Genomic DNA, 27,345 nt, shown 5'->3' with positions numbered 1-27,345 from the left:
AGTCCCTGCACCTGTACACTGATCATGCCACGGGAAAGCAGCAGGTAGCTGGAAAACAGCCCCTAGGTTCTCCCAGCCCATTAGGAAGGCAGAGGGTAGCAGAGAGTTGATGACCCTTCCCCACGCCATCAGGAAGATGAGGGAAGGAAGAACAGGATGCAAAGCTGAAATTGCCCCCAGAAGAGGAGTTAGCAGGCTCCAGGTCTGGCTGGAATACTAGACCATTTTCTCTGCAGGGACAGACTGCTCCATCCCTAGCCAGACACCTGGCGGGCTCGGGCTGAGGTGTCTTGAATTGCATGCCACACTGCTTGCCTTGGGGACTGTCTGGCAGAAACCATCCCACACGCCTGCCACCTTTTCCTCCCCATCTGCGATTGTGCAGTCACTCCAGCTCTGCTCCTGGATCTGCCTTTGGGGATCACAGGCTATTAGAAAGGATCAGTGAGTGGGCAGCCCTAGCTAGCAGAGCCAAGTTAATCACACAGTCTGCTCTGCCTCTCCCCCTGCTCCTCCCCTCCCACTTTGCACCACTCTGATCACCTCTCTTGCAACAATTGCTCTCCTACTGCCCCCCCAGATTTCTTACCTCTGTGCATTACCTTCTCCTTCATTAGGTCCAGAGTTTACCATGCTCTCAGTAGCCCAACAATTTCTGCAAGAAGGGTCTGAGGCTTCAAATGAGAGGTTCATATTTATCACTAAGGTCAACTACAGGCCTGGAGTCTGGGTCAAGGCAAAAAGGCAAACCTGTCTCCATCAAAAGACATCTCAGCAGCTGCATCTCTGGAGACCTGGAGAAACAGCTAGAAAGGAACAACACTAGATCCCCTCTCCTACCAGTGAGCTCACTATGACCTGCCTATGAGGAACAAGGCAGTGCTAAGACGCCAATGAACTTGCTGATGTCTCCAAGTGACGCAGAGATAAAGAGCCAAGCAGCAAGTAGTCCCTGGCTCTATAGAATCCTAATTAGGCCTTATTGAAGATAGCATAGCAACAAGGAATAAAAAAATCGGGGGACACAGTGCTCTCCGAGAAAACAGGCCTGGAAGAGTCACAACCAGGGCATGTGGCTCATGGGGAGATAATTTCCAACTTCCCAATCTGCCCCAACAGCTCTTTTTGAAGCCAGCATCTGAAACATGGAGATTAGCAGCACATGGTCCAAGCCCCACCCTGGAGCTGACAAGCTCATGTCCAGACAGCATTAGGTAAGTGCAGGAGGAATGCAGATTTCCTGCTGCTCACTCAAAGAACAGCCAGTCCACTGCACCCCTGGGAGCCAACAGCCTCACCACAAGACAGGAGCAATGTGCTGATACCTGATGGGTTGTAAAGGGCTCAGCTCAACACTGGTGGACTCCAGAAAGGCACTGCAGAAGAAATGAAGCCGGGTTTCCTACTGATTCACATTCTGAGGGTCTTCAGCATGGCTTGGGTGTCTATCAAAGCTAGCACATTATCCTGATAGAAGTGGGATCTTTCTCTTCTACTTGCCTGCTTTTATCAGGTCTGGAAGAGACTATCATCTTCTTCTAACTCTCTGTCAAGGTTTGGCTGAAATATACTGGATTGTGAAGGAGTGACAGAGGCTGTTAGCTAGAAGGACAGACATAGCTGTTGCATAACCTTTGCTTAGGGAATCAGGTTAAAACTGGCAAACTGTTTTTAAAGCACTTCTTTTGACATTTTCCAAACAAAATTGTTCCAACTTTTAAGTTAAAATGACATTTCCACAAAGTGCCCTAAAAGAGGTTAAATAACCCCTCAACAGCTGACACGCAACATGGCAAAAATCAGAAGAGGGAAAAGGTTCATTAACACTTCCATTTAATTGCAAAAAGTAAAAACTTTTTATTCTTCTTCTCTACATACAAATCTCATTTATTTACACACTTTACAGGCTTTTCCCAAGTATTTACAAAGTTTGCAATATATTAAATTACAACAATCCATAAAATTCTGCATTAATTGCATATTTACATTCTTTTTTTTTATCCACCACTGAATTTATAGTGTACAGCATTGAAACAGTCTTTATGCATATATAGCTTTACTTCCCAGCACCCCTGAGCCTTTATAACATGACTCCTCTCCCCACAGAGAGAGAGAATTCTAAAAATAAATCACCTGTCATTTGTTTGAATCTTCAAAGGAAAGGGGAAGACCAGCATCTCCCTTGTTTAACTCAGCAGGACATTAAATATATCCTTTATGAGAAGTAGTTTCCTGAAGACGAGAATATATAACTCTACATATAAAATTTAGGAAGAGGAGAAAGGTTTCCCAGAAGTAGAAGTTCTCTGCACACCCACTGCAAGGCCCACCAAAATGATCTGGCCCCAGAAAGTGCTCAGCTCTGTGGCTCCCAAGGGAACCAAGTGGGAGCCAGAGAACCTAGACCACTGAGCCCAGGATTGGACAGATCCTGTAGACTTCACTCTCCAGAGCAGCATTACTGGTGCGAGCAGGAGCATCACCTTGCTGAGATGCTGGCATTTACACCTCGAGGAACGTGCTTTGCCACTCTCCACCTCATCTCACTAAGGGAGTTCCCACGCTGTGAGCAGGACTGCTGAGAAAGGTGTGCAAGGTTTGCTGCTGGAAAGTCAGGGAGGCCAAGCCAGAAGAGAAGGGAGGTGCTTTTATCCAGCCCTGTTCCCTGCAGTAAAACCAGCTTCCCTGACAGACTATTACAACAAGAAGACTAGCAGGAGAAGTTAACGGCCCAGGATACACAGGAAACTTGACCCTAGAAAGCTCTCCAGAACATTGCAAAGGGAGTTTGGGGCTGGGATCTGCAGAGCTGCCCCAGAGGAATGTGTGTGCACAATGCGAATGGGGAGAGGAAGAAAGACAGAAAGGAATCAACAGAAACTGGCAGCTTGCCCCCCACAGGGGATACTGATTTCCTGTTACTGAAGAAAACAATACTCCTTTCTCCTCCTTTGAATTACCCTGAGTTCAGGGCTGACTGAGAGCAATGGTCAATGACCCCTGCTTTTGGAAACTATCTTTAAAACACAGTCCAGATCATGGGTGGCAGCCCATCTCTCTATCTTGACAAGCAGAAGAATGACCCCTCCACATCTCCACCCACTAGGTTCTTGGGTAGCACCAGTTTCAGGGCCTCACTAGTGTGATTTCAGAGCACCTTTGCAGTCTGTGGGATGTCAGGTGTGCAGACATCCCTCTCCCAGCTTAGACGTAAAGCGCTCTGAAGCATTTAAATAGATTTTTAAAATGAGGATGCACATATTTACTGGGCACCCCTCTGAGCTGGCCAGTAAAGGGGGGTATTATGCAAAACAGCACACACACTTGGATATACAAGTGCCAAAGTGAAGCTAGTGGCAAGGGAGACTGTGTTGGGAGACACACCCTCTGTGACTCATCCAGATCATGTTCATTGCCACAATGTCTCGATAGCTGAGAAAATAGACACTTTCTACTCCAGTTCTACTCCAGACTGAGCAGCTCATTAGGAATTGCCGAATTCTCTAGGGAGGCCACAGCCTTTAGTAAGGTTGTGTGAAGCTGAAGCCCCTGATGAGGAAGATGGCCACTTGACCAAGATGCCAACCCCCTTTTTTTTTTTTTTTTTTTTTTTAAATCTTAGTTTTCCCACTTTGGCCTCACCTCTGAGTTGTCCATACCCAGTTCCTTACCCATGTCACAATGCAGAAGGCATTAGCATAACCTTTCTGGCAGTTGATTACAGGAGCTACTCAAGATGCTGCGCTACAGATTGAGGCTCCACGCTTGACAGCAGCTATGGCCAAAATCAGCTCTTTATCAGCAAATAATTGCCCTCCTGTTTCAGTGTAGCAGCCAATTCCTTACAGTCCTTGGAAGAAGAAGAGAAAATATACTGGAAGTTTAAAAACAAATTATGTAAACTCCAAAGGGAGTAAGGTTGGGACATATGCAATATATCACCTAGACACAGATTTGGAAACTTATGAAGACACCATAAAGTGCACTTCAAAAGCTGACAGTCCAGATTCACCATCATCAGTCCAACCAGCTGTAACACACTGACGAGGGGAGAAGCAATATCTGAAAGCACCTTTGCTAATCAGGCACAATTTTGCTCTAGCGCCCCTCCTACCCTCAACCTAAACAGCAGCTGTAAATAGATCCATTTTCTCTGCTATTTCTCAAAGGAGCCAGACAGCCACAATGACTTTAGTACGACTCCCAAAAAGCAGGCATTTCACAGACACTTGAGAATTGTCTCTGCAGCTCTTTTACAAGTTTCATTCAAGGACACTTAGAAGTAACAGCATGACCAAACCATCTGCAATCTCTGCAACAAAGGGTCCAAGCAGGTTCTTCCCGTATACAACTCCTACCCAACGAAATGGATCAGGTAAAAAAACAGTAAGAGGTGAAGTAACCTTGTCAGTCTTTGACTTGAGAAGTGCCAAAGTGTAAATAGCAACAGTCACTAATGTGGGCCCTCTGATGATTCTGCCATCACTGAATTCCCAAATTTCCATTAACTAAGACCCAGGCTTTAAGAAGAGCGAGAGGGATGGTGTGTGTGTCTTGGCATGTACAGGACTGTACGTAGTGTCACAAGTCCAAAACACACTCCAAGCACTAACAATACTAACATAACTCTTATTAATTCAATTCCCTTTAATAGCTTTGCTACAAATTAAATGTCTTCTGTTCTGACTCAGTCTCTCCCTCTTCGGTTCTACTGTATCTGATGTATGTTGGTTCAGTGTCAAGGGCCAAACACACTGACACAGGTGCTGAGATTGCTCTCATTAGCTTACAGGAGAAAAACAAGTGTTACGCATAGAAATATTTGTAATGCAGACTAAGCTCTCCCAGGCTAAACTCTTTGGAGCAAGAACTGTCCTCTGCCTTATCTTTCTTAATGAGCCAGACATGGTCATCCAGTTTGGCAGCTTTTGTCAGTCCTTAATATGATTAGTAAGACGTTTGCTCCCATTTGCCTGCTTTTGCTCAAAAGCAAAGGCTGGGTAGACATTTTTCCAATTGGTCATTTTAAGTGTACCTAAAATATTTACAGAGAAAAAGGTTCTTGCTTCTAAGAACAGAGTTAGCTTGCTTTCAAACAAAACCCATTCCAATTTCATAGTAACAAGTGTGAGAGTATGTCCTGAACCCCAGCCCTGGCCTATGAGTTCAGCTTTACACATCTGTAAATGATCTTCAACAGCAGGAACAGACCCAAAGGATCAAACTTGGAAGGGACTGCAGCATCCACAGTCTGCAAACACTGAAACCAAGTCTCTCAGGACACTGGATAATGCAGTGCTCAAGCAACAGGAAGCATGCAAAGGCAGCTTGGAAGGAACTCAGGAAAAAATCAAAATTCATTCTGAAGACAATGTATCAGATTTGGAAGAAGTTGGTACAAAAAAGCCAGTGACAAGGAAATGTTCTGGTGCTCCTGCAGGTACCCCAAGTCAGGAACACAGGCAGTACTTCTCCTAACAGAATATATATGAAAACAGTCATGCAACCCCAGTATCTTAGGTGCACAATCAGAACATGAACTTATAAAAAGCTTCTTTGCACCCAGCTCCACCTCCATCCAGAACTACTGCACTCCTGGCACCATGACCACCAAAACTTGCATCGGTGTTTTTATAGGAAAGGAAGTGGGGGAAAAAAAGCACAGTTACTATTTGACTGAATTACAATCTGCTGATAGAGAACAGTAGAAGAGCGATCACAAGACACAAAGAGCCCTGAAGAGATTAATCTGGTACAAGAACAATGCTGTGTGTGAGTGTCCCTGCCACTAGGCTGGGAGGCTCATGTCAGCCCTGAAGCACAGAACTGAGGTTGGCTTTGCAGGGCACACTGTTGAGGCACACAGCCATAAGCGTGATGGAGAGATGGAGCAGATGTAGGACATATCAATTCCCTTTATAGAGCTGGCCTGCCAACACAGGCTTCAGGCCTCCTCCCCAGGAGGAACGTATACAGAAATGTCACACACACCCCTCCCACTCCTAACCTCCTCCCACAAAGATTCAGAAGTGCCATAATCCACAAAGGTGAATCTCATCCTGAGACATCCCTCTGTTGCTCCTGGAAAAAGCCTTTGCTGTCAGCTCAAGGCTTACCTGAGGGGACAGGGAAGGTCACGAATAACTTGAGCTTCTCCCAAACTACATCTGAGGAAGGGCAAAGGATCAGGAAAACAGTCATTTTTTAACACTGTAAACATGCAAGGTGGCAAAGCTGCCTGCCACAGTTGCCCCAGGTCTATCGCTTTCAAGATGTTGCCTTGGCTTCACAGCTGAAAATCTTCTTGTCCTGGAAGTAGTTCTGTTTTCCCACCCACTGTCCTTAGCTAGCAGCTCCATAACAAACAACCGCCGGCTCTGTCCCTTTGGCCATGAAGCTCATCATCCAGTAATCTGTGCTGGCATAACCTTTGGAAGACACATTAGATGAATCAACGCCTAATCACTGCTCATATTTCCCACAAAGTGGTGGTGTTATGCAGACACTCTTTGTGAAGAGCCTGCCCTCTGTGCCACACTGGGTTTGTAACACCTCGCAGAGCACAGTCTTGCTTAACCCCAGCTGCCCAGTGTTAGGCATCTCTGAGTAACCTCAACTACCCATTCAGCATCTCACAGTATCCAGCTGTTTGTGTTCCAGGCCATGAATTCCCACATTCAGAATAATCACATTCATATCTTGCTGCAAACACTGAAGGCACACATGAGTTCAGAGGTGGTAATGGCACACACCACCTCCTCAGGTGTCAGTTATGACAGATCCAGCTGGAAGAAGTCTCCTGGCTTTAACGGATCTCACAGACCCTGCATACTACAGTGCAGATACTCACCCAAATCTCCAGCTTCCAGCTCCACCTTGAACATCTCACAGTGTCCTCTGCACTTGTCCAGAGGTACAACAGTCATGGTGAGCTGTCCGCTTCCAACAACAAAGAGGCCATGCAAGTTGTAGCTCTAGGATGAGAGCAGAATATTTCAGAAGCCTTGACAGACCCTTTTCTTGGGTCTGTCTAATCGAGAGACAATCACTGCCCTGAAACAAGGCAAGACAGCACAAATCACAGGTTTGCTGCTCCCCCCAGCTACCAATAGATCACGGCAAAACTCTCCAAGACAATGCAGGCCCTCCACACCCACAAAACCTCACATGAAAACAAAGGAGGAGATCAGGCTAGAAGAACCCATTTCAGTGATGTGCCTCCATGGCAGGTATCTCAGAATAGATGAAACTTATTGCCAGGAATTGCTCCAAAAAAGCACTTCTCAAGTGAATTGTGCCCCATTGCACATACAAAGTCCATCCCTTCACCACTACAGAGCAAGGCCAGGACATACATTTGAGTGGAGCTGGGACATCCCATGGGTATTTCTAACTGCCAAGGGAGATGGACGCAGTGTACTAGCAGCACAAAACTATACACACCTCCTTCCTCCTCCTGAATGGTACAGCAACTCTGGAGATGCCATATTACACAGGGATGGGAAGAACCATTACAACTCTGCATCCACTGAAAATGTCCTGCAAAACCCCTAAAGGTGTGAAGCTTATGGATGACAACTCACAGACAGGGAAATAATGTGATAGGGATGAATTTCTCACCTTATTCCCCAAATCTGGATGGCGTATGAGGAAGCAAGTCTCTAGGGACACTGTCTTGTGGAAAGACAATGAAGAGGAAGTGGGGAAAAATTCCTGCAGAATCTGAGTTCTATCTACAGATTTGCTCCTAAAAAATAAAAAATCCAACCTGTATAAATAAAACATGTAAATATATAAATAAAACAACCCGTATTAGAGAAAGATCACATTATGACAATGCTTATATTTAAGTCTACATCCAAGATCAAAATTGTTCACCAAGATCAAAGCTTGATAAACATGAAGGCTGATACACTCCCCCTTTTTGGAGGGGGAGACTGAGGCGGAGACTAGAGAAGCTAAAAGAGCACAAACATCACTCCTAAGAGCAATATTGGACTTTTCAGCTGATGAACCTGCGCTCCTTCATATCCTTTTAGTACCTGCTGCAGGCCCATATAAACAAGGAACAAACACATTGCCTTAGATACCTAACAATTTTCCTCCTCTCCTTCCCTCAAAATGATCCAAATTGTCAATCAGAGCCAATAATTACAAAAATGCAGAGAGGTGGTATTGTATGCAACCATAACTGAGACCACATGGCAAGGCAGTGGGGGTGATGGTGGAGGTGGCATGTCTAAGCATATTCTCTAGGCCGGGCAATATAGCTGGAAAAGGCAGTGTTGGGTCTGTTATTTTTACTATTCTGTAAAGTGGCTTGACATGATTAATACTGTTATACTCCAAGTCTGTCTGCACAAACCAAACAGGACACTACCTGGCACGTTCGTATGAGCAAAGGAGCAGTCTGCTCCACTGTGGCACCTTCCCATGTTACTTCTTATCCACATGAAAAGACTTTGCTAACATACAGGGTTGCTTCACAACCTTAGAGAGTTCTGAATTGTTCAAATGTCTTGTAGTCACTCTGAAAGTTGTACCACAGTTAACAGAGGTCCAGGATTAGGCCAGGCTGTTTTTCCTGAATGAGACCAAATACAAATTACAGGATCCGTTAGTGTTCTGGTACTTCTCAGTGTTTTGCAAAAGTCATGGTACCTTTTCTCAGTTGATATTAAGGGTGGAAAATTTTCCAGAGGTTACTAGAAACGTAAACCAGTTGCCACAGGTTGCCACAGACCACAGGCCAGATGACTAATATACGGCCTAAAGAATAGGACTGAGCAGTCACTAGGATATTTTTGTCTTGAAAGGGGAGCAACACATGAAGTCCCAACGCATAACATTCCATTTTTAGTGCACAAGTATTCTGCTTGGATCCAGTCAGTGTCAGCAGGTGGACAGCACCTATAACCCACACCTTTTCACTCCAGTAAAAGTGCAACTTGCAAGCTCCTGCTAACACACAGAGGTAAAGCCTGGGTACCCCTGAAGACAGGATATATACATCCATCGCATCCTTTATCTTTGACTCACCAGGGAAAGAAAAATGGGAAGCTCTGTCTCGGGGGGCAGCTCCACAGTTCGGATGAATTTTCTTCTATTACAACCTCTGCCAGTTCTGGATGCTGGGACTGAAAGTGCTTTAGTTCTTCATAAGAGAGATGCTGTCCTGTCTTAAACAACACAGAACAACAACAAAACAAAAAAAAAGTTGTGCACCTGGAGTTTCTCCCCTCTCCCATTTCCATCCCACTGAAGAACATCCAAGAGTAACAGCCATCTAGATTGCTAAATTTTCAACCACAATGATAATTACTCAGAGGAACAACTTGCTAAGGTTGCAGAGAGCTCTCCACCCCCAATATTTTTAAAATGGGGCTAAATGTATTCTTAGATATATGTTCCACCTGTATAAACAATTTGAGTTTGTGGTTGAAAATACATGGCAGCGTTCTTCGGCTGGTGCTATTCAAGAGCTTGGACTAAGCATCCAGCCTTATGAATCAAGACATTACCTTGATTAGAAAAGGCTGAGACCTCTGGAGTTCTCCTGATAGTTCTCCAATGTCTGTCACAATCTGAAGGCTTTTCACAGAAGAACATGCTGTGCAACATGCAGGCAGCGTAGAAGTGTTTTGTCTACAACCTGCTGTCCACCAGTCCTGGCATTCTTGGGAGGAAATAAGAGAAATGTGTTTAATAAACCAAAAACAAAATGGAAAGGAGACAGACTCAAACATAAATTCATTATCCCTAACACGAAACACTGAGATTACTTATAGCTTCCAATGGATGCAAGTTACTCAAAAAAGCAAGCTTCACTGGGGTAGGGAACATTTCCAGCACAGTTTGAAGATGTTAGAGAATTGGCTCATGGTTTGGAGAAATGGGAGAGCTCTCTATTAACTCCACTTCTCTGTATATATAAGGCATACAGGCCAAGTTACCCTTTCGCTATCAACATGAGGAAGGCAACCACCATATACAGCGCAATTAAGTTGAAACAACTCCACAAGCAATAGTGCAATCCAAAGAGCATTTACAAGTGAGACATCCAGAAGACAAAAATTACTTTAAGAAAAAAAATATCTCCAAGTTGAAAATAGTAACTCTAATGTGGTTAGTACTGATGCCATGAGCCCTGCTAAGACATTCCTGAAATCCTGCTTTTCTACCTGCATTAACTTACAAAGACTCTGTCCTGGGCAAAGTTTGCCCAGTCCCTGATATGCAGAGGATGCTGGGAAATGTGGGTTTTCACCAAGATGTGGTGCTGATATATTATTCCTTCATCTCATGCATTGACTTGAAGATAAACTGGGGAGAAAAGTCCCAACATGAGGAAAAACTTTGCAATATATGTAGCTTATTAACTTGATACACAGTCCCCCCACCTTCCTCCTGAACCACATCTATATCCGTTTTAAGTTCCAGAAATCATTGTTACACCACCATCAGCTAAGCAGGACTACAGTGAACATTGCATATATCTACTACTTCAAAAATATAATTTTTCACGTGAAACTATTACTTGATGCCTATATCCTACCTCTCTCCTCCAACTTGCAGCTCTCCCAGCACACAAGAGTAAGCAAACAGTAACAGAATCGACTTCCTGCACTGAACAAACAGGACAAGAGAAGACAATCCTGAATGCCCCATGTATTTCTATGTTAAGGCACCTGCAGCCACCAGACTAAAAGGACTTGGCTCTGATTTAGTGGAAGTAACAGCTTTAATCCTATGGGAAGATGTTTAACTTGGGCAGTGGCAACAAACCCAACCAAACACCTGATCTGTCAGGGTGGGTTAGGAACCCAAGGCCCTGGCCACACCTCACATGAGACATCCATAAATCTACCCTCATAACAGACTCATCTGTCCTGTCCAGAGCCAGCAAATGTCAAAACAGCTTGGGTCTCCTGGGCATTTGTGCAGGCCACCCATTTGGGAAATGGGGTGAATGGGAAAGAAGAGAGAGAAGAGACAGTGATGCCTGTATGAAAAATAGTTGGGAAACCATGATACACAGCAGCTCTTCAGGCATGTAGCCTTTGTGTTACTATGGTCATGGTTTCCCATAGCATCAGCCACACTGATGCTCCTGCTCATGGGTCATAATTGATGAACACCACTTAACAGGAAAGCACTTGCTTAATTTTTCCCCTCTGACATCTGCAACGTACAAATAGTAACATTATAGAGGGGTTTAGGTTCATCAGGACATAACAACAAAGAGCAGACTGGATATATTCAGACGAAAAAAGCAAAACAGATCCCGATCAACTCACAAATGCCACACCTACTGCCGGTATATAGACTGAAAGGGATCAGGACATAATTCCTAGTCTTTCTGGAAAAAGCATCCCTGTTTTTGAGGAAAGGGGTAAAAAGGCAAAACAAAGTAGAAAATCCTTATCGCAAGCCGAAGTCCCACTCCCATGAGAAACTGCTCCAATGCATTTTCCCTCCCTGTTCACAAGAGAAAAAAGAAAATCTTTGTTCCACAGGCTGTAGAAAACTTCAATTTTACAACAAAAAAACTCAACTCATGAAAAACCGCTGGTCAGCAATGGGAAACAAAAGGCTGAAAGATCTCTCCAGAGGAGGGGCAGCCACCACGAAAAGAGCAAGAAAAAATATCTTACGGTCTGTCATGATAGAGAGAGCAACATTACTATAATTTCTTTCTGTGCAAAATTTAGAAAGTTAATCCTACAGTGTTAAGCCCAGTTATCCCTAAATTCTCTCTCTGGGCTCAGGACAGTACCCCATAACTGGATACTAATCAGCTTTGACGGTATAGAGATTGATTTCTCTTTTGAGCTAGGCTGGTATATTTGCATTCTCAATTGCTTGATTCAGGAGGTTATTTCTTTTCCCTATGAATAACCCAGGCAGAGCACTGTTGAGACACATTTCAAATGCCGCAAGTGAGACTGTGGGATTTTATTATTTTTTTTTGTAATTAATCTTTTAGATTTATTGTTTAGGGTGTTAGTCTGTGCACTAGCATGTATGTGACTGGCATGACAAGTACAGGCAGCGAGAAGGGCCTGCCCTTCCCAGGGATGGAGGGAGGTGAGACTGCACAAAGAGCAGAGGGCATGCAACCGCACACTGGGGACCAGAGCAGGAGTTTTACCAAGGATGCTTATTCTCTCTTTTGATTACACTCCCTGCATTCCTTTTACATTACCACCCTGCCCAGACACCCTGGAGGATTATTTTGGTTTAAGTCATGCACACTGTGCGCATGCATAGCTTGCTCGGATATTGAAAAGAAAGATGCACTCTTCATCTCAATGCAACCATCACGTGCAACTGTCACACGATGGTTCTATCCACTCACATTCAAATGTTAAATTGTTGGGCGTGTGCAATTATCCCTGTGGAGTTTGACTGCAGGAAAGCAGCTGTAGTACTGACACATACAACTATTCATTACGTGACGGAAGTGTGGGCCAGACCCAACGAACCTCTCCTACACGCCTGTGCTTTCTCACCCCTCTTTGAGGAGCAGCGTTCACTTCGTACACAGAACCTGTTCTCTGTTGATCACACTCACTTAACGCTTGCTTTTATACTTAATTAGCTCTACAGAACAAAATATGTCTTTTCCCTTGTGTTTGGATAGCTCCTAGCAGAACCAGTGCTGAGGACTTCCAGCTTCTAACGTAGCACAAACGAAGAGATGACAACTTTCCGTAAAATGCATCTCTGAGTAATGCTGGCAGGAGTTTATAGCTGTACTTTCCATTGTGTAGGGAAATAATTTTCAATTTACAATTAGTTTAAAATGAGCACCCCACCCTATTTGGCCATTTTCACAGAGGATCTCCCAAGCTTTTTGGCTGTCCTCAGATCTACAGAGGGGTGTGTGCACACAGCCCCAGAGATGCTAGGCGTGTACAGTCAGATGGGAGGCTAAGAGTTTACTGAGAAGACCCAGCCCTGCTTTTACCCACTGCAGTGAAGCAGTAAAACTTACAGAAACTTGCCCACATCGATGTGAGACCAGGAGAAGGGCCAGGTCTCTTAACAGACCATATAGAGGGGTAAGTATCAGGCTGATGCCAGTGCAACAAGTTCAGAGTGAAGCCATCTAGCAGGGAAACCTTTTGCTCCAGCATGACACAGGAAGTCAAGGGCTCTTCCTGACCCCAACAAAGTGCTGGAAACAAAATTGCAGAATTGCAGGTGCAGAAGCAGCTTGCTGGCTCTCCAACAAGCTGGTTTGCTTCGCAGCACTCAGGACTGCAAGGCTGAAGAATTCTCTACTAGGCAGGTGACAGCTAAATTTGCACAGGATAATCTGTTCCAGGGGATGGGGGCCTCTCCCAAGAATTTGCAGCCACCCTAGATCTTCTGCCACCATCACCTACAAAAGAAAGCTTCCCAGAGGACTGTCTAATGCACTAAGCAGCTCCACAACCTGCAAAGGTTGGTTCCAAATCCTCAATTCATCCTTCTGAGCCTGACACTCTTCCCTAGTCCTGCAACATAATTTGCTAGAAACCAGTTCCAGGAATATACGAACAATTTTAACAAGCCTGAAATGAATTCAGGACTGTCAAGAAAAGACTATACACTTGTCTATACACTGAACAGTCACAAGACATTTCTCTATCCTTTATTGTAGGTCTACTGTATGGCTTGACCGTACTATATGGCTGCAAATATTCCATTAACCACAACTATTTCGGACCACCCCTCACAGGGTTCAACATACCATCAAGAACTATACCTGTAAGCAGGGTGGGTGAGCAGGCAAGCCTAAGGGTTCAGAAAAAGCATGACTAACATTGGAGAACTGAAAGGTAGGCTCAGGATGGGGGTGGACTCACCTGGGCCTTGCCCACTGCCTCATTGATGATGCTGCACTTCAGCCACAGTCTTATTCCTATGTGCTAGATGCAACAATGAGAAGATGCTGATCTCCACATTTGCCATGTTTCCTCACATTTGTCAAAATCAAGGGATTTTCAAAGTGGATCTGAAAAGACCCTTAGAAGGGAAGAGGTTAAGACCTCAATCTACCCTCCGCTGTGACCATACTTCTGCCCTTTACGGATACGCACCCGACAGCCAGTAAGATAACTCCTCCATTCATTTTTGTAGCTAGGGCCACAAGCTAGTTCTTACAGCTGACACAGGGCAGAGCTTTTTAAAAGACACTCAGTCCCACTTGTAAAATTCCAAGTGATGTAGGGCCCATGAGATCCTCAGTGCTCTGATTTCCAATTACTACCACCACAGAAAAGCTGCAGCTCTTCCTCCATTTCAATATATCTAGCTTCCAGATGCTGGATTTTACCATGCTGCTTTCCATTATTTTTAGGACAGGGATTTGCAAGGTCTAGCCCTTAACCTTAAAGTGAAGTTGCAGCTCATAATGTACTGTTATTGCTTTGACAGCCAAAGAATATTGCAGGCCAGGTCATCCTTGCTCCTGAGATATGACTAGCCTCTTGTTGCTTTGGGACCACTGCAGACTTACAGACACTACACTTCTCAAGTAAATAGTTTGCATGCTGTTGAGCTATACCATTGTAGCAGATATACTATAAACTTATTGTTGTGCCTCCTTTCCCGGACTTCATGTAAAGATAAAACTGTGTTTTACTGACTGAGTTTTTACTCAAAGCCATCAATTCATGATTATTCAAAGATATCAATTCATGATTACATGTCAAGACAAATTCAGGCTAAACCAACAGGTTCCTGAGTAAGTCAGAAAGCAACAGTCAGAAGTGCTTATTAATTACAGTGTGGAAGTTCTGATTAAGGAAGGCAGCACAGTGGGTTTTTAATAATACACCATGCAGAGCTTCTGTTCCACACAAGATCCTCACCTCTTTTTCATACTGAACGTGTCTGTAGCTCTGATTTTTCTTAACGTATTTATACCTGTAGAAGTACCTCCCATTTGGTTTCAGAGCATTTGTAGGAAAAGCTAGCAACAAAATAACAGCTACAAGTAAGCCCATCAATAAACACTTATTTTTGTTCTGGGTAAAAAGTCAACAGCTCAAATAACTTCTCACTCATTTCACTAATGGGTAACGGCTGGTCAAACAACCAAAGGATGATTAGTCAATCTCTAGCAAAGCACAAAAATGACCTTGATCCAACAAGACATTGTGAAATCAAGTCTGTTCAGCCTAGCCCAAGAGAAACTCTCAGACCACTGGGACAAAAGAGCGCTACTTCCAGGACAAATATGCATAACTGAAGGTAGGCATTAAGCTGTCAGAAAATCCTCCAAAGTCCACCTGCACCTCTGGTTACATGCCTTAGAAGGCAGCCTGTGCTGCTCTGGCAGTGTCTAGATGAGCAATGTGGCTTGGAGGAACAGCATGTGTTTGAAGCAAATCCCTCTCAGCTTCTTCCACTTGCCTGACAGTGACTTGAGTCTGCAAGAGGTCTGACATGCACATATCACTAGTGCAAACCAGAGCTCTGCTACTCTGCAGAGCTCTGCCTCTGCAAGAGGTCACATACGGCACAATCACTCCAGGGAAGCAAACCAAAATGAGAATTCACTTGCTCTGCAAATGACTAAACAAGAGATTTCTGGTGACATCCAAATACAAAACAAAGAGTTTTTTAAAGTTCTGGATTACCACAATTATTTTGAGCTAGTTTATTTGGATTTGCTAACAGTAAACAGTCCACTGGCTGAATGAAGACCAAAGTAAAGCAGTATTTGAAAACTGTTTGGCACCAACCTACACTGCAATATCAGCCTTTTTTCCCCCCCCCCCTTTGAATGAGCCGACACAGGTGTCTGTTGGCCAGTCTCAGGTTATGTTATTAAGGGTTGTTTACACATACGCACAAATCAGATAAATTAGTAGCTGCATGGGGATGGGAGGGAGCCCTGTCTGCAACCCATGTCACACCTCAAAATGGTCAAGCCCCTAAAGTGGGAACATGAGAGCATGTAAAAACAGAATAGCAAAACAGCTTGAATAGGCCAAAATGCATTTGGTTTAGGAAAAAAAGCAATATCCATTGTAAGCAAGAGGGGAAGGCTATGCTGGAGGCAGGAAGAAAGGTCAGTTAGTGATTAGACTACTAAAATGAGCAAGAAGTTGGAAATCAGACCTCGAGGTATTGTGGTGGTTTTACCGTGCTGGGCAGCTAAACCCCACAACCGCTCTCTCACTCCCCCTCCTTTAGATGAGGAGGGGGAGAAGTAAAGCAAAGAACAACTCACAGGTTGAGATAAGGATAATTTAATTAAAGGGAAATAATAATAACAATTAAATAAAGACTACCATGAACTAAACAATTTAACTAAGGGGAAATAAAAAGGGAAAGGGGAAAAGGGAAAAATAAAAAGAAGGGAGGAAAACAAACAAAATAAATGAAGGCCCAGTACAGGTATGCCCCAAGCAGCTTTCTTGTTCAAGCCTTTAATTCAGAGAAGACCCATGTTCCTTGGGCTCATACATCAATGAAACCAGCAGGTCAGATGCAGCATGGGCTGCAAAACCTGCTGGGAAAAACAGTCCAAATACTAAGATGCTTAGCCCACAGGGAGCTCAGGAAGCAGAATGTCCCCCCTCGGGTGAAAAAAAAAGGCACACTGGATGCTCCCTTTCTGCACAGAGCTGAGCCAAGGATAAACATATTTCAGGGCTACAATAAGAGGGGTGGCAATGAACATGAAACAAAGAAATCTGGCAGCAGCTGGCCCATCACAGGCTGCCTGCAAAAGGTTAACTGCAAAAAGAAGCCAGAGCCTGGCCAGGCGCCAAGGCAAGCCTCAAGCTAAATTGAAGATGGCCTGCCAAGAGGCAGAGGCTGCAGTCTTCTCCCAGCTGAACAGCTCCAGTAACCCAGACTGCTGTGACCCATCCCCACAAATAACTCCCAGAGGCACATCACAGGCCCCAGGATGTGACAGTGACGTGTCATTTACAAGGTGTTGCTTAAACACAACTCCTCCAACGGGGTTCATTTCTCTAAAATAGGTTCTGTATAAAAAACAATAAAATGTTTTTTAGCCATTCTGGTCTATACAGAAGGGAACTTTTATCACAACTCTTCTCTGAACTGGGGGTAACTTATACAGGATCACTTTTATAGGTGTGTGTGCTTGCATCTGATTTTTGGGGTGCTGAGCAGCTACTGACCCAGTTGATTTTGAGCTATGAATTTGGTAAGGTTTGGGCCTCGTTATTGAAGCAAAATGGATTTTCCTTCAGGTTATTACAGGGGTTATTATCAGCACATGAATTGTCAAGTTGTTGGATGAGAGCCAGTTCATTCATCATTGACCAACATGCTTTGTGGAGGTTTTTGAGCTGCAAGGACTTACTGTACTTACCATAGGCAGACATATGAGTTAATGCAAGAGCAACATAAATCCTCATCAATGCTCTGTGTGGTTGGCAGGGAACAGTTACCAACGTGACATCAAAATTGACATTTAGATATCAAAAAAGCTATAAAGATGTCATACTGTCACAAAAGGAAGAACCACTAATAAATATGTAGAATATTCCCCATTATGATTTTAAAACTTCTGTTAAAGAAAGAAAATCCCTTTTCATTTGCCTCATATTACCATATGCTCCAAGAGCTCCACTCTCATTATCTTTCCTCCTAACATTTGCAGGGGAGATAGAAGTACTCGTAGCCTTATTTTGCAGGCATAGAACAGAAACACAGAGGCAGTGACTTGTCCATCCCAACCTATTCAGAAAACAGAAATGAATCCAGATTATACAGGCTCTACTTTCTCTCCTAGGAAGTTTTGTGCTAATCCACAGGCCCAACCAAAATTATCTGTGTTGCATGCAACAGACTGAGCCCAGAGGTCTGCAAATCTGCAACCTTCATGGGGAGCGGTACAACATGAAGTGCCAAGTTATCCAGCTAAAAGAAACATGCCCACATGATGAGAGGCGTTCATCCTTCCCAGAGCAGGCAGCATGACCCAGCACTGAGGTTTTCACAAGCTCTGCGTAAACACAAGCTCAGGAAGAGCAAATGCAAACCACATTTCCGTAGAACTTTTCCCCATCCAAAGGGACCTTGGTTCCCAGCCCTGGGAAAACAGCTGAAAAAGAAGCACAGGGGCCAAACCCAAGAATCTAAGAGTCACCTTTGAAGACACAAAGACTGGGAACATTACTTTTAATATGTGAATTCATACAGAGGAGAAAGCAAGCAAGCAACAGAACAGAAAGACAGGCAAAGAGGAAATTTACTTTGGACCTAATCCTACAAACCTAATGCAATAGTCACAGCTTTGTGTGCACTGCTCTTCACCTTGTCTTTGTTGTAAAAGCTCAAAGGTCCTCCCACATCCAAAGGCAGACAGGCAGCCTTTCTCATCCACAGCACAGTTCCTGGTGTACAAGGGACTAGAATAAGGGTTAGGAGGAAAGCAGGCCACGCTGAATTGGAGGGAGAGAAGAGCAGCATCCTGTATCCCTGCTTCTCTCAAAGCCCCTCCTCCACCCTAATTTGGGGCTCTATCACCTGGAGAAACTAGGCATCCAAACCTGCCCCATAAACCTGACTGCTCAGCCCACATCTAGCCATGGAAGATGCTCCAACCTGCAATCCTGTAGACTTGCCCAAAATCTATGCTTCCAGAACAGGCCCAGGAGGGACAGCATAACCCCAGACTGCAGCCCCACACAGGCAGGCTGCCCCTGCCTGCTCCAGAGGAAGTAAAACGAGCCACCCATACACCCTGTGGCCAGGCTTCATCAAAGCAATGTGGACGGGAATTCTGCCAGCATTGCTGGTGGGCCAATATAGTCTCCAAACTGCAAACAGGTGGTGTTCAACACGAATAGCCCAGGCTGGATTTGAACTGGTGTCTGAGCCCAGGAAACTTCAAGTTTCATCCTCAGCCCCCTCAAAAAATTAATCCAGCAGGTATATACACAAGAACGGAAGACGAGTAAGTATGTTGAGTCCCTTGGCTAGTGTTTTTCTTCTGCTGTGCAGACTCTTTGCATGGTGTCTTATTTGCAAATGAAAAATGCTAGACCTGCTTACAAGACCTCCTATCCTCACATTCTTGTCAACGAACAGGATGACAAATGGTAGCATTACCCCGTCCCTTCAAGAGACCGTAAGGCCAAAAGAAAGGGAAAAACGTTACATTCTGCAAAAGGAAGTAGTGAGAGAGAGATGGAGACCACCCAGCCCAGCCCCATGCCATTCCCTTTGTCTATCCCTCATGAATGATTTTACCACGCTTCATCCAGCAGGGAGCAGTGTGACACAAGCACTGCTGGGCCAGCACTAGGAAAGGCCTGGTAGCCACAGCTGCCCTCTGAGAAGCCAGGACATGAGGGATCTCCACAGGAATCCAGATGAGGTTCAGCCTGGGTGCTATACTCTGTCATTCAAATAGTCAGACTCTAACTCAAGTTCTTTCTCTGAGGCTAGATCAAAGTTACCCGAGCCATGTCAACTCATGTCAAGTGGCTATAAGAGCCATCTCTTCACCTTTGTTTTTTCTTCCCTGTGAGAGATTCTAATGAATAAGGAAATGAATAACGGGGGATACCCTGACCAACCCATGCAAACTCAAATCAACAGAAATCACACGTCAGCAGAAAAGAGAGAGAGAGACGCAGAAAATGCAGAATGGTGCTGGCATTTCAGGGAACCCTTTTTAGCTACAGCAGGTAGGTCAGAACTATAACAGAATTCCACAACACAATGAGCTGCAGAAGTTAAATATAAGCCACCCAAGAGCATGGACACTAGAGTTTGTTTTTACAGTGAGCCAACAGACGATCAACATTGTGTCACATCCCTGCTCAAAATAATTCACAGCTTTGTCATTACTGACAGTCTTTGTATTTTATCAGAGAGGCAGAGCCCATGCTTATACCACTTGCCAGCTTAAGTCAATTGAAATGATTAACTGAGAATGAGAAACGTTCATACTTTCTGCTTCTATTATGCCAGACTAGTAATATCTGTCATGTTCCTTTCCCATGATGGGACCATCTCATTACGAAATTATCTAGCTTCCTCACACATATTACACTTAACATTACTTTAACTGCTATAAACACTGTAGGCTCGCAAGCCCACAGTTCCTTACCAGTATGCCACTTTGTAAAAAACACTTTTCCTTAAACCTAGGTCACGTGCTGAGGTTTCTACACCCTGCTCACAAATATGAAGACAAACTGTTTTTGCATGCTTACTCAGAAAGAAAGTTGACATTTATCCAGCATAGCTATCACACTACAGTTCCCAGAACTGCAAAGATTTTTAGAGAAAGGAGAACCCTTGTGGAAAATAAAAATGTGTTAAAAGCAAGGAAAAGAGTGCAAGAAGAAAATGATGAATTTAAGAGAGAAAATATGCCTCAGCACCAGTGAACAGAAGGTAATGTACGCTAGCTAGAATTCAGGATGCTGTTTTTAAGTACAGTGGTAGGGGAAGAGAAAACCATGGTGCCATGTCAATACCGCATTTGCTATTTGGTGTCTAAGGAGACACTCAAGTGATTCGCATGGCTGGTATTTAACTTGGTATTTCTTTCTAGGGTTATGTTACAGCAGAAAAATCATTTCCTTACTCTCAAGCATGTACTTCTTAGCAATAGGCAGAGACAGCAGTCGGAGGTGACCGATGAGGGAGCCCCAGGAATGGGCTCTGGAGAGCGGAGCTTCAGGTGGCAGCAGGCTGTATGGCTGGATCATGAAGTAAACAGTTAGCAAAACCAATCCCAGCATGAGCAGGCCCTGTGAGAGAAAACAGCCATGTAATTAATTATATTGCAGTGACCTGATGCGTTTTCAGAACATGACACACCTTCTGGCTGTTATCAAAGGACTGTGGCTGTGCACCGTAAGATGAACACTCAAATTTTTTACTGTGGCTCCTCATTCAACTGCAATTCTATTTACATACACAGGGAGTTGTCATACAGTTTCACTGTTAGGGCAGTTCCAAAGATGAAGTAAAGCAGCCTTCAAATCAGACCCATGCATCTCCATTCATTTATTTTAGCACTGTGAATAATGCAGCACCAGAGCAAGAATGATCTACAGATGGTTTTGATTCCTCCCACCTAACCAAATAAAAGCTTGCACTTCCACCATGCCTCTTACACAAAGTTTACAAAGCCTTTTGTAAACATCCGCCAAGCCTTGAAACACTTTGGCAGCGCTAGTGCCAGCTCCCTCCCTCGTAACAGAACCTCAAATAAGCCTTAAGGAGATGACATTATGCATTCCCCCCCCACCCGGCCAAAGTCAGAAAGAATCAACAGCAAAAACAAGAACAGAAGTTGAAAGTTCAAAATTCCAGTTTCTTGTTCTCCTGACTCATTTTTACATCTTTTATATGATAGAGGGAAGACAGAAGGGATGGATTTTTTTCTAAATAGAAACTATTACGATGATTTTTCAAAGACAACACTAAAACACTATGGAATATTATGTCAATAGGAAGCTTTACATACTTGTAATATCTCCAAGCTACCTAAGAGAATGGAATCCTTTCACCCACTTTGTAACACTTTTTACAACATCTTCTAACTATGGTCCTCAAAACATTTTTCTGTCATCACGCACCATGGCAGTTGATTCATTTTATTGACTAGAAGGAGAGTAAAGATAGGTAGAAGCTCATGACAGGGTCAGAAACAGAACATGGATGTTTTCATTAGTCAACCCTGAACTTTAAGAATCTCCTTCCTTTCCACTATGTGTGCTGACACTTGGAATCAATGCCTGAAAAAAAAAAAAATCCAAAGGCTTTGTTCTTCAATAATTTAAGGAAAGGGGGGCATTGACATATTCAACTTTCAATTCAAATAAGCAATTCCAAATCTTGGTCATCTGTCTTCTTTTTTCAGATCAAATTCTGGAAGGAAGGAAGGCAGCTACACTTAACAGTTTTTTGAATAAAAGACTCTGAAAAATTAATCAGGAAAACGCAATGGGAAACAAAAGGCTCAGGTGCCAAAGGAGAAATTCAGATCCTCAAATAGCCTGTACATGCATAATACACCTTACCTTGTAGACAGCCACTAAGATAGGGTAGCGTGGAGGTCCCCTTTGGGGTTCATTTCTTTCCAAGAGCTGCTTGATGAATTTCTCAATGGCTTTTTCTGACATCCCACACTGGTGGCCAGTCTGTCTCACTAGATCAATTGTCTCTGATAGCTTGTCATAGATGCTGAGGTCAGTGGCTGAAAGCTCCATGGCCTCCAATGAAAAATCCCTATGGAAAGATTCGATATATTAACAGAAAACATACCCCAGTCATCCAGTTCAACACCAGCATGTGCAAAGAGATCTCAGGAACACCAGAATGTCTAGACAAGAAGGAAGGCTTCTCTGGAGCAAGCCCATTCATTGACAGACACAACATTAGCTGCAATCTTAATAATCTCTGGTAGTCCGGTACCTCCAAAGGAACAAAAGAATATGTATACTTTCCTGAAAACAGGAAAAAAACAGTAAAGATTCACATTATGTAAATGAACAATACTTCCCAGAAATCACTTAAAGTTCATTTATTCATCTGTTCCAAATGAATCTGTCCCATAAAGTGTTGTTCACCAAGTATGAATGCCAGCAACACAAAGTTGATCATCACACACAGTAGCCAAGCAAAGCTCTCCTGCACTGTAACTGTAGTCACTTATTTTAACGTAGATTTCTTTTCATTAAATCCCCTGTCAGCAACTAAGTACAGAACAGGGAAATGAGCAGCAAGCGCAGGGCAAAGTTCAACAGTTTACAATTTGTTTAAATTTTTGCAACCTAATGTCCAGGCCAACTGATTATTGAGTAACAGTTACAAGATAGCAGCACAGTCTGCAGGCAAAAAGAAAACTCTTGCATTCCTCTGAAAGGTTGCATTTAAGAACGACCTGAAGATAATGTAACTAAAACTGCAGTAAGAACTGCATTGTGAACTCAGGACAGAGACAAAATGGCATTTGATAGCAAATTACTTTCCATCGTGAAATTTCAACAGGGAAGCCTGTAAGAACACACCTATGAGCAATCAACATTAAAACACACAAAAAAGTGGTTCTTCTACCACTCCCCCTGCCTGCCACAAAGGATGAGCCTTACAATATCAAGAGCAGCAGATCAGGCTGAAGAAAAGATACAAAGAAATAGCAGAACAAGGAAATAGCAGGCAGTGTGAGAATCCCATTGTTCCAGACATTTAGCCTTGACAAAACACTGCTGATGTGAGTATCTTTGAGGTCTTGCTTTGCCTCTCGTTTCTGAGATGGGAAAACTCGAACCTAGATCAAACCAACACTTCTCCTGGAGAGTCACAGTTTAGCAATGCATTGCCCTGAAAGCACAGGCTGAGAACCATCACAGAGAAACTCAAGGAGCTTGACCAATACACCCAGCTCACAGCTGAAAATGGAAATCAGGCCCCCAACCCCTTTTTGCTTTATGTACTACCTGACATCAGTAACAGCTCACAAATCCAGTGTGCTGCTTCACCCAGTGCAACACCTTGCCCTGCTAAGTCTGTTGCTGTACTGCAATAATCACCTAATTTCACACAGGTTTTCTCTGCATGTGCCTCACAGTACTTCCTGCATTTTAAGAACACAGGTCCATTTTGCTCACTTGAGAACAAGCTGACAAGCACTGAGCAACATGTTATTTAAACTTAGATTGGCTCTGCTGTAACCCATCCTGGCTGCACACACGGGACAAATCAGCCATAAATGTACGTATGTATATACCATTGTTATAAATGAGATCTCAACTCAATCTGAATTTTGTAATATTTATAAAACAAATATTCCTAAAAGGTATAAAAGGCAAGTAAACAGCGCTGGGTGTGCGGGGAGTCTACACTCCACCAACATGCACAAACAAACATCAAACATTCTAAATATACAGAACATCGCTTTACATACTAAACGCAAGTATGCCTATACATATGTACAATCAGAAAAGGTAACAAACAATCCTCCAAGTTTCACAACTCAACAGTCTCCATTTTCCACTCCTTTTCTTGATTACATACAAGTCTCCATTTTCCATTCCTTTTGAACAATATGTCTTGCTTTAAGTTGTCAAGCAACTCGGCCTTCAGGCCTTTTGTATCCCGTTCTTCCCGGATCAAAGAAAAGCATATCCATCTCCTTTTCAAGGCCAATAGGCCTGGGTCAAAAGGCACATTCAGGTCAGCAGGGGGCATAATAGCAAAGGTCTTCGGTGGCTGTAGCAGCAGAGGTGCCCATGGCATAGCAGTCGGATCAGTAAAGGAGCCCGCAGCTCCCTCACTATCTGGGAAACCACATGCTTCTGACTGTGGTCCCACAGGGCTCTTTAAGGCCTCAGAGACAGCTCACCAGGTGCCGAGCAATCCCACTGCAACCTTGTCGTTTTTAGTTGCAGAGTCCCACACCTTGACCTCAGTTTGGTCCCATATTTCAGGCTCATAAACTGTCCGATTGCTAATAAGGAGAATAAGCTGTAAGGTTACCAGGACAGTCTTTGTTCCTAAGGACGTATGATTCTCCATAATGTGCAACTGCTTACCAGCAAGAGGCAGTTGTGTGCACGGGTCCGCTTCTCTCAGCTTGAGCTTCTCTCCAGCTCCAGTGCGCCTATTTCCAGCAACTTTCTGTACAAGCTTCTCTAAGCGGTTTGCTGAGTTTGGCCAAACCCATCTTCATGAGGCAATCAAAGTGCCTGTTCCCATCCTGGTCTCCATTCTGCCAGGCTGTTCCTCTTCACTTCTTTTTCCTGCTTCTTTATTGAAGACGTAACTTCATCGTGTTGCCTTTTTTATCTTGAGGGCAGGCTCCCCTCTTATACCCTTCTCCCCACAGCAGTTCTTTTCAAAACACCTTTTCATTGGTCAAACAACTTTGAATGTAACAACAACAGCAAACACCCCGAAACATCCATGCCTTAATGGCTGGAGAACAAGAAACCGGAGACTGCATGGAGTCTCCTGAATCACCTTTCTTTGTTCCCTCTAAACTCTTTTATATTCCTGATGGCCTCATCGTTAAGAGTCTAATGTTATCTCAACCACGGGGTTTTCCAGCCCCCATGGCCACATTCCCAAATCTCCCCCTTCTTTATTAATGTCAACCATTTTCTCGATACAAATTACCAGTCCATATATAACACCATGAAGTAAGATCATCTTTTTGGCAACCAAACTTGAAATCTGATTTGCCTTTCAAGGACTGGCTGACAGTTCTCCTCCTAAACCCTGGGTTTCTAGAAGTCAGAACTCAAGCAATGACATTTCTAATGATTTTCTTCAATAGTAAGGTGTAGTTTTGGGGGAGGAGTGGGGAAGAAAAAAAAATCAGTATTACTACTAACTTCAGCAACTACTTCTCTCTCCCAAGATTAAGTCCATGTTCTGCTCTTTGCACATTTATGTGGTCACATGGTGAATCAGGAAAATTACCTGGCTGAAAAACAACCCATATTTGTTTAGTCAGCAACTGCCTAGGCATCCAGCTCAAGTAGCTAATGTCAGATGTTAAATTAATTTATTAGTTAAAATAAATTGCATTATATCTGATTTCAGCCCTAGAAACAACAAAAGAGTCAAATTGACATTTTAAACCAAACACCAAGCATGCAAGGAGAACATGTTGCATTACACTGCCAGGTTAATTAGTTCCTGGTCCTGTTCTGCCACCTTTCCTAGCATTCTATGCAAATATTTGTCCCAGATCTTACTACCCGAGCAGCTTCATGGGCTGGCAAAACTACTCCAAGGCAGGTTTGATCAACATCTTATTATGGAACATAAGCTCTCCAAGGCAGGGACCTTTTCTTCTGGTCTGTAAAGCACCTGGCATGCATTTGGTTCTATAAAAACAATTCATTGCTTTACTAACTCTTTCATTTATGTAATACCCCAATTCATAAAAGAAGCAAGAGCCAGCACATCTGCATGATATTAAATCCTTTTTTTTTCCAGCTTTTAGAATTACAGTGGTTGCCTTGACACTACAATTGGTATGCTAAATGGTCTGAAAGGTTACCTAGCTTCCTCTTTTACTCCCATGTGCCAAAGCTTTTTTTGCATGTGAAGCTCTCCCATGCTGAATTCCAACAGATTCAGTGAGCTTCCTCTGTGTGCAGAATCTCTCCTGAGCCACTTAAAACAATTATCCCTACAGAAATGCTGTCAGACATGAGTTTCTCCCTTTCCAAATAGCAGAAGCATCCTACTATACTAAAACGTTGAGACACATCTTAGTTCTCCCCACCTCTACATTTGTATTCAGCTCTGAGCAAGTATGTTTGAGGACAATGCCTGCAAGTCACAGGTGGTCATTTAAAAACCCTGTATAGTTTGTTGACAAATTCAACAGTAATCCGTGTTCTCAGCTAAGAAGTAAGGCATTATCCTCAGACACTGCTTTGAGAACAGATAGCTTTAAAAATAATAATACATTATATTCCTTCCCATCAGCAAAATAAGACTAACAAAATAATAATAAGAGACTACTGTATCCACTTAGCTGTTACACAATGAGTCCTTCCACACAGCAACCTCTCAGATGCAGGCATTTTAAACTAGAGAACCCATATGGTCAGTGCTATTTTTTATGAACTCCACCAACCCAAGAGGAATAAGCAGCCCCTCTCTGCTGGCCAATCCACAACCAGAATTAGCAGCAGATCTTGTCCTGAAAGGTTTCCATTCATGCACCCAGTCCGAGCAGCAAACTCTATACAGGGCTTTGCAGAGAATATGCTCTGCCTCCATGACGTACACTGGAGCGTTTGGACTGAGGCTTTAAAAAGATAAATATTTAGAAAGAAATGCTATTAGAGAAGTCTTTAAATGGGAACAGCTGTTTGCATTGCTACTGCTATCTGGTAAACCCGAAATAGCAATATACGAGAAAAATTTTAACCTGCTTTAACACCGTTTCTGCTGCCCCCTGTACAGGGGGGAAGGGGAGGGGGCGGCGGCGAGCCCTGGCCTATAAGCTCCCCGCCCTCTCCGGGAAGAAGCCTGCATCCCACCGCCACGGTAACACTGTATCGCCCTTATTTATTTGTAAGAACCTCCGTCCAGGTTTTAACAAATAAACAAACAGAAGCAGAAATCACCCCAATCCCCGCAGCCGGGAGCCGAAGCGGGGAGGCGGGGGAAGGGCCCATTCACGCTTCAGGCCCAGGGGAGCCCCCTCCGGTGGTCGTGGCCCGGGCAGGCCGGAGGGGGCTGAGGGCCCGCTCGCCCAGCGCTGGGCTCTCGCCCCAGAGCTCCCAGCACCCCGCTGCCCACCCCGCTTGCCGCCCCCTGCCTCACCCTGCGGCCGTCCCTCTCCGCCACCCGGCTCCGGGCTCCTCCCGCCCGCGGTGG

At 43.9% G+C, this 27,345-nt stretch overlaps 1 protein-coding gene across 1 annotated transcript; it reads right to left on the bottom strand.

Annotated features, from left to right (window-relative positions):
• Nucleotides 1-1,881: 1,881 nt before the first annotated feature.
• LOC311218848 (bombesin receptor-activated protein C6orf89 homolog) lies at nucleotides 1,882-27,345 on the bottom strand. Its single transcript, XM_084301725.1, has 8 exons — nucleotides 27,292-27,345; nucleotides 22,023-22,230; nucleotides 20,579-20,744; nucleotides 9,522-9,676; nucleotides 9,040-9,179; nucleotides 7,621-7,747; nucleotides 6,851-6,974; nucleotides 1,882-6,428 (listed from the first exon to the last, which is right to left on the bottom strand). The coding sequence occupies exons 2-8, from the start codon at nucleotides 22,209-22,211 to the stop codon at nucleotides 6,343-6,345; spliced, it is 987 nt and encodes a 328-aa protein (XP_084157851.1). The 5' UTR covers nucleotides 22,212-22,230; nucleotides 27,292-27,345; the 3' UTR covers nucleotides 1,882-6,342.

This window comes from Netta rufina (assembly GCF_964035555.1).
Source record: "Netta rufina genome assembly, chromosome: 26".
Taxonomy (NCBI): domain Eukaryota; kingdom Metazoa; phylum Chordata; class Aves; order Anseriformes; family Anatidae; genus Netta; species Netta rufina.
The sequence above is the reverse complement of the archived record's forward strand: the minus strand, read 5'-3'. Positions and strand labels throughout refer to the sequence as shown.

What these genes read in the sequence shown, in the direction of transcription:
- LOC311218848 (XM_084301725.1), bottom strand. Translation starts at nt 22,211, where the DNA reads ATGGAGCTTTCAGCCACTGACCTCAGCATCTATGACAAGCTATCAGAG. An exon ending in CTCAGCCTTTTCTAATCAAG is followed by an intron (nt 9,180 to 9,521) that starts GTAATGTCTTGA and finishes GTGTTGTTTAAG; the next exon opens with ACAGGACAGCATCTCTCTTA. An exon ending in GCTGGAAGCTGGAGATTTGG is followed by an intron (nt 6,429 to 6,850) that starts GTGAGTATCTGC and finishes TGTCTTCCAAAG; the next exon opens with GTTATGCCAGCACAGATTAC.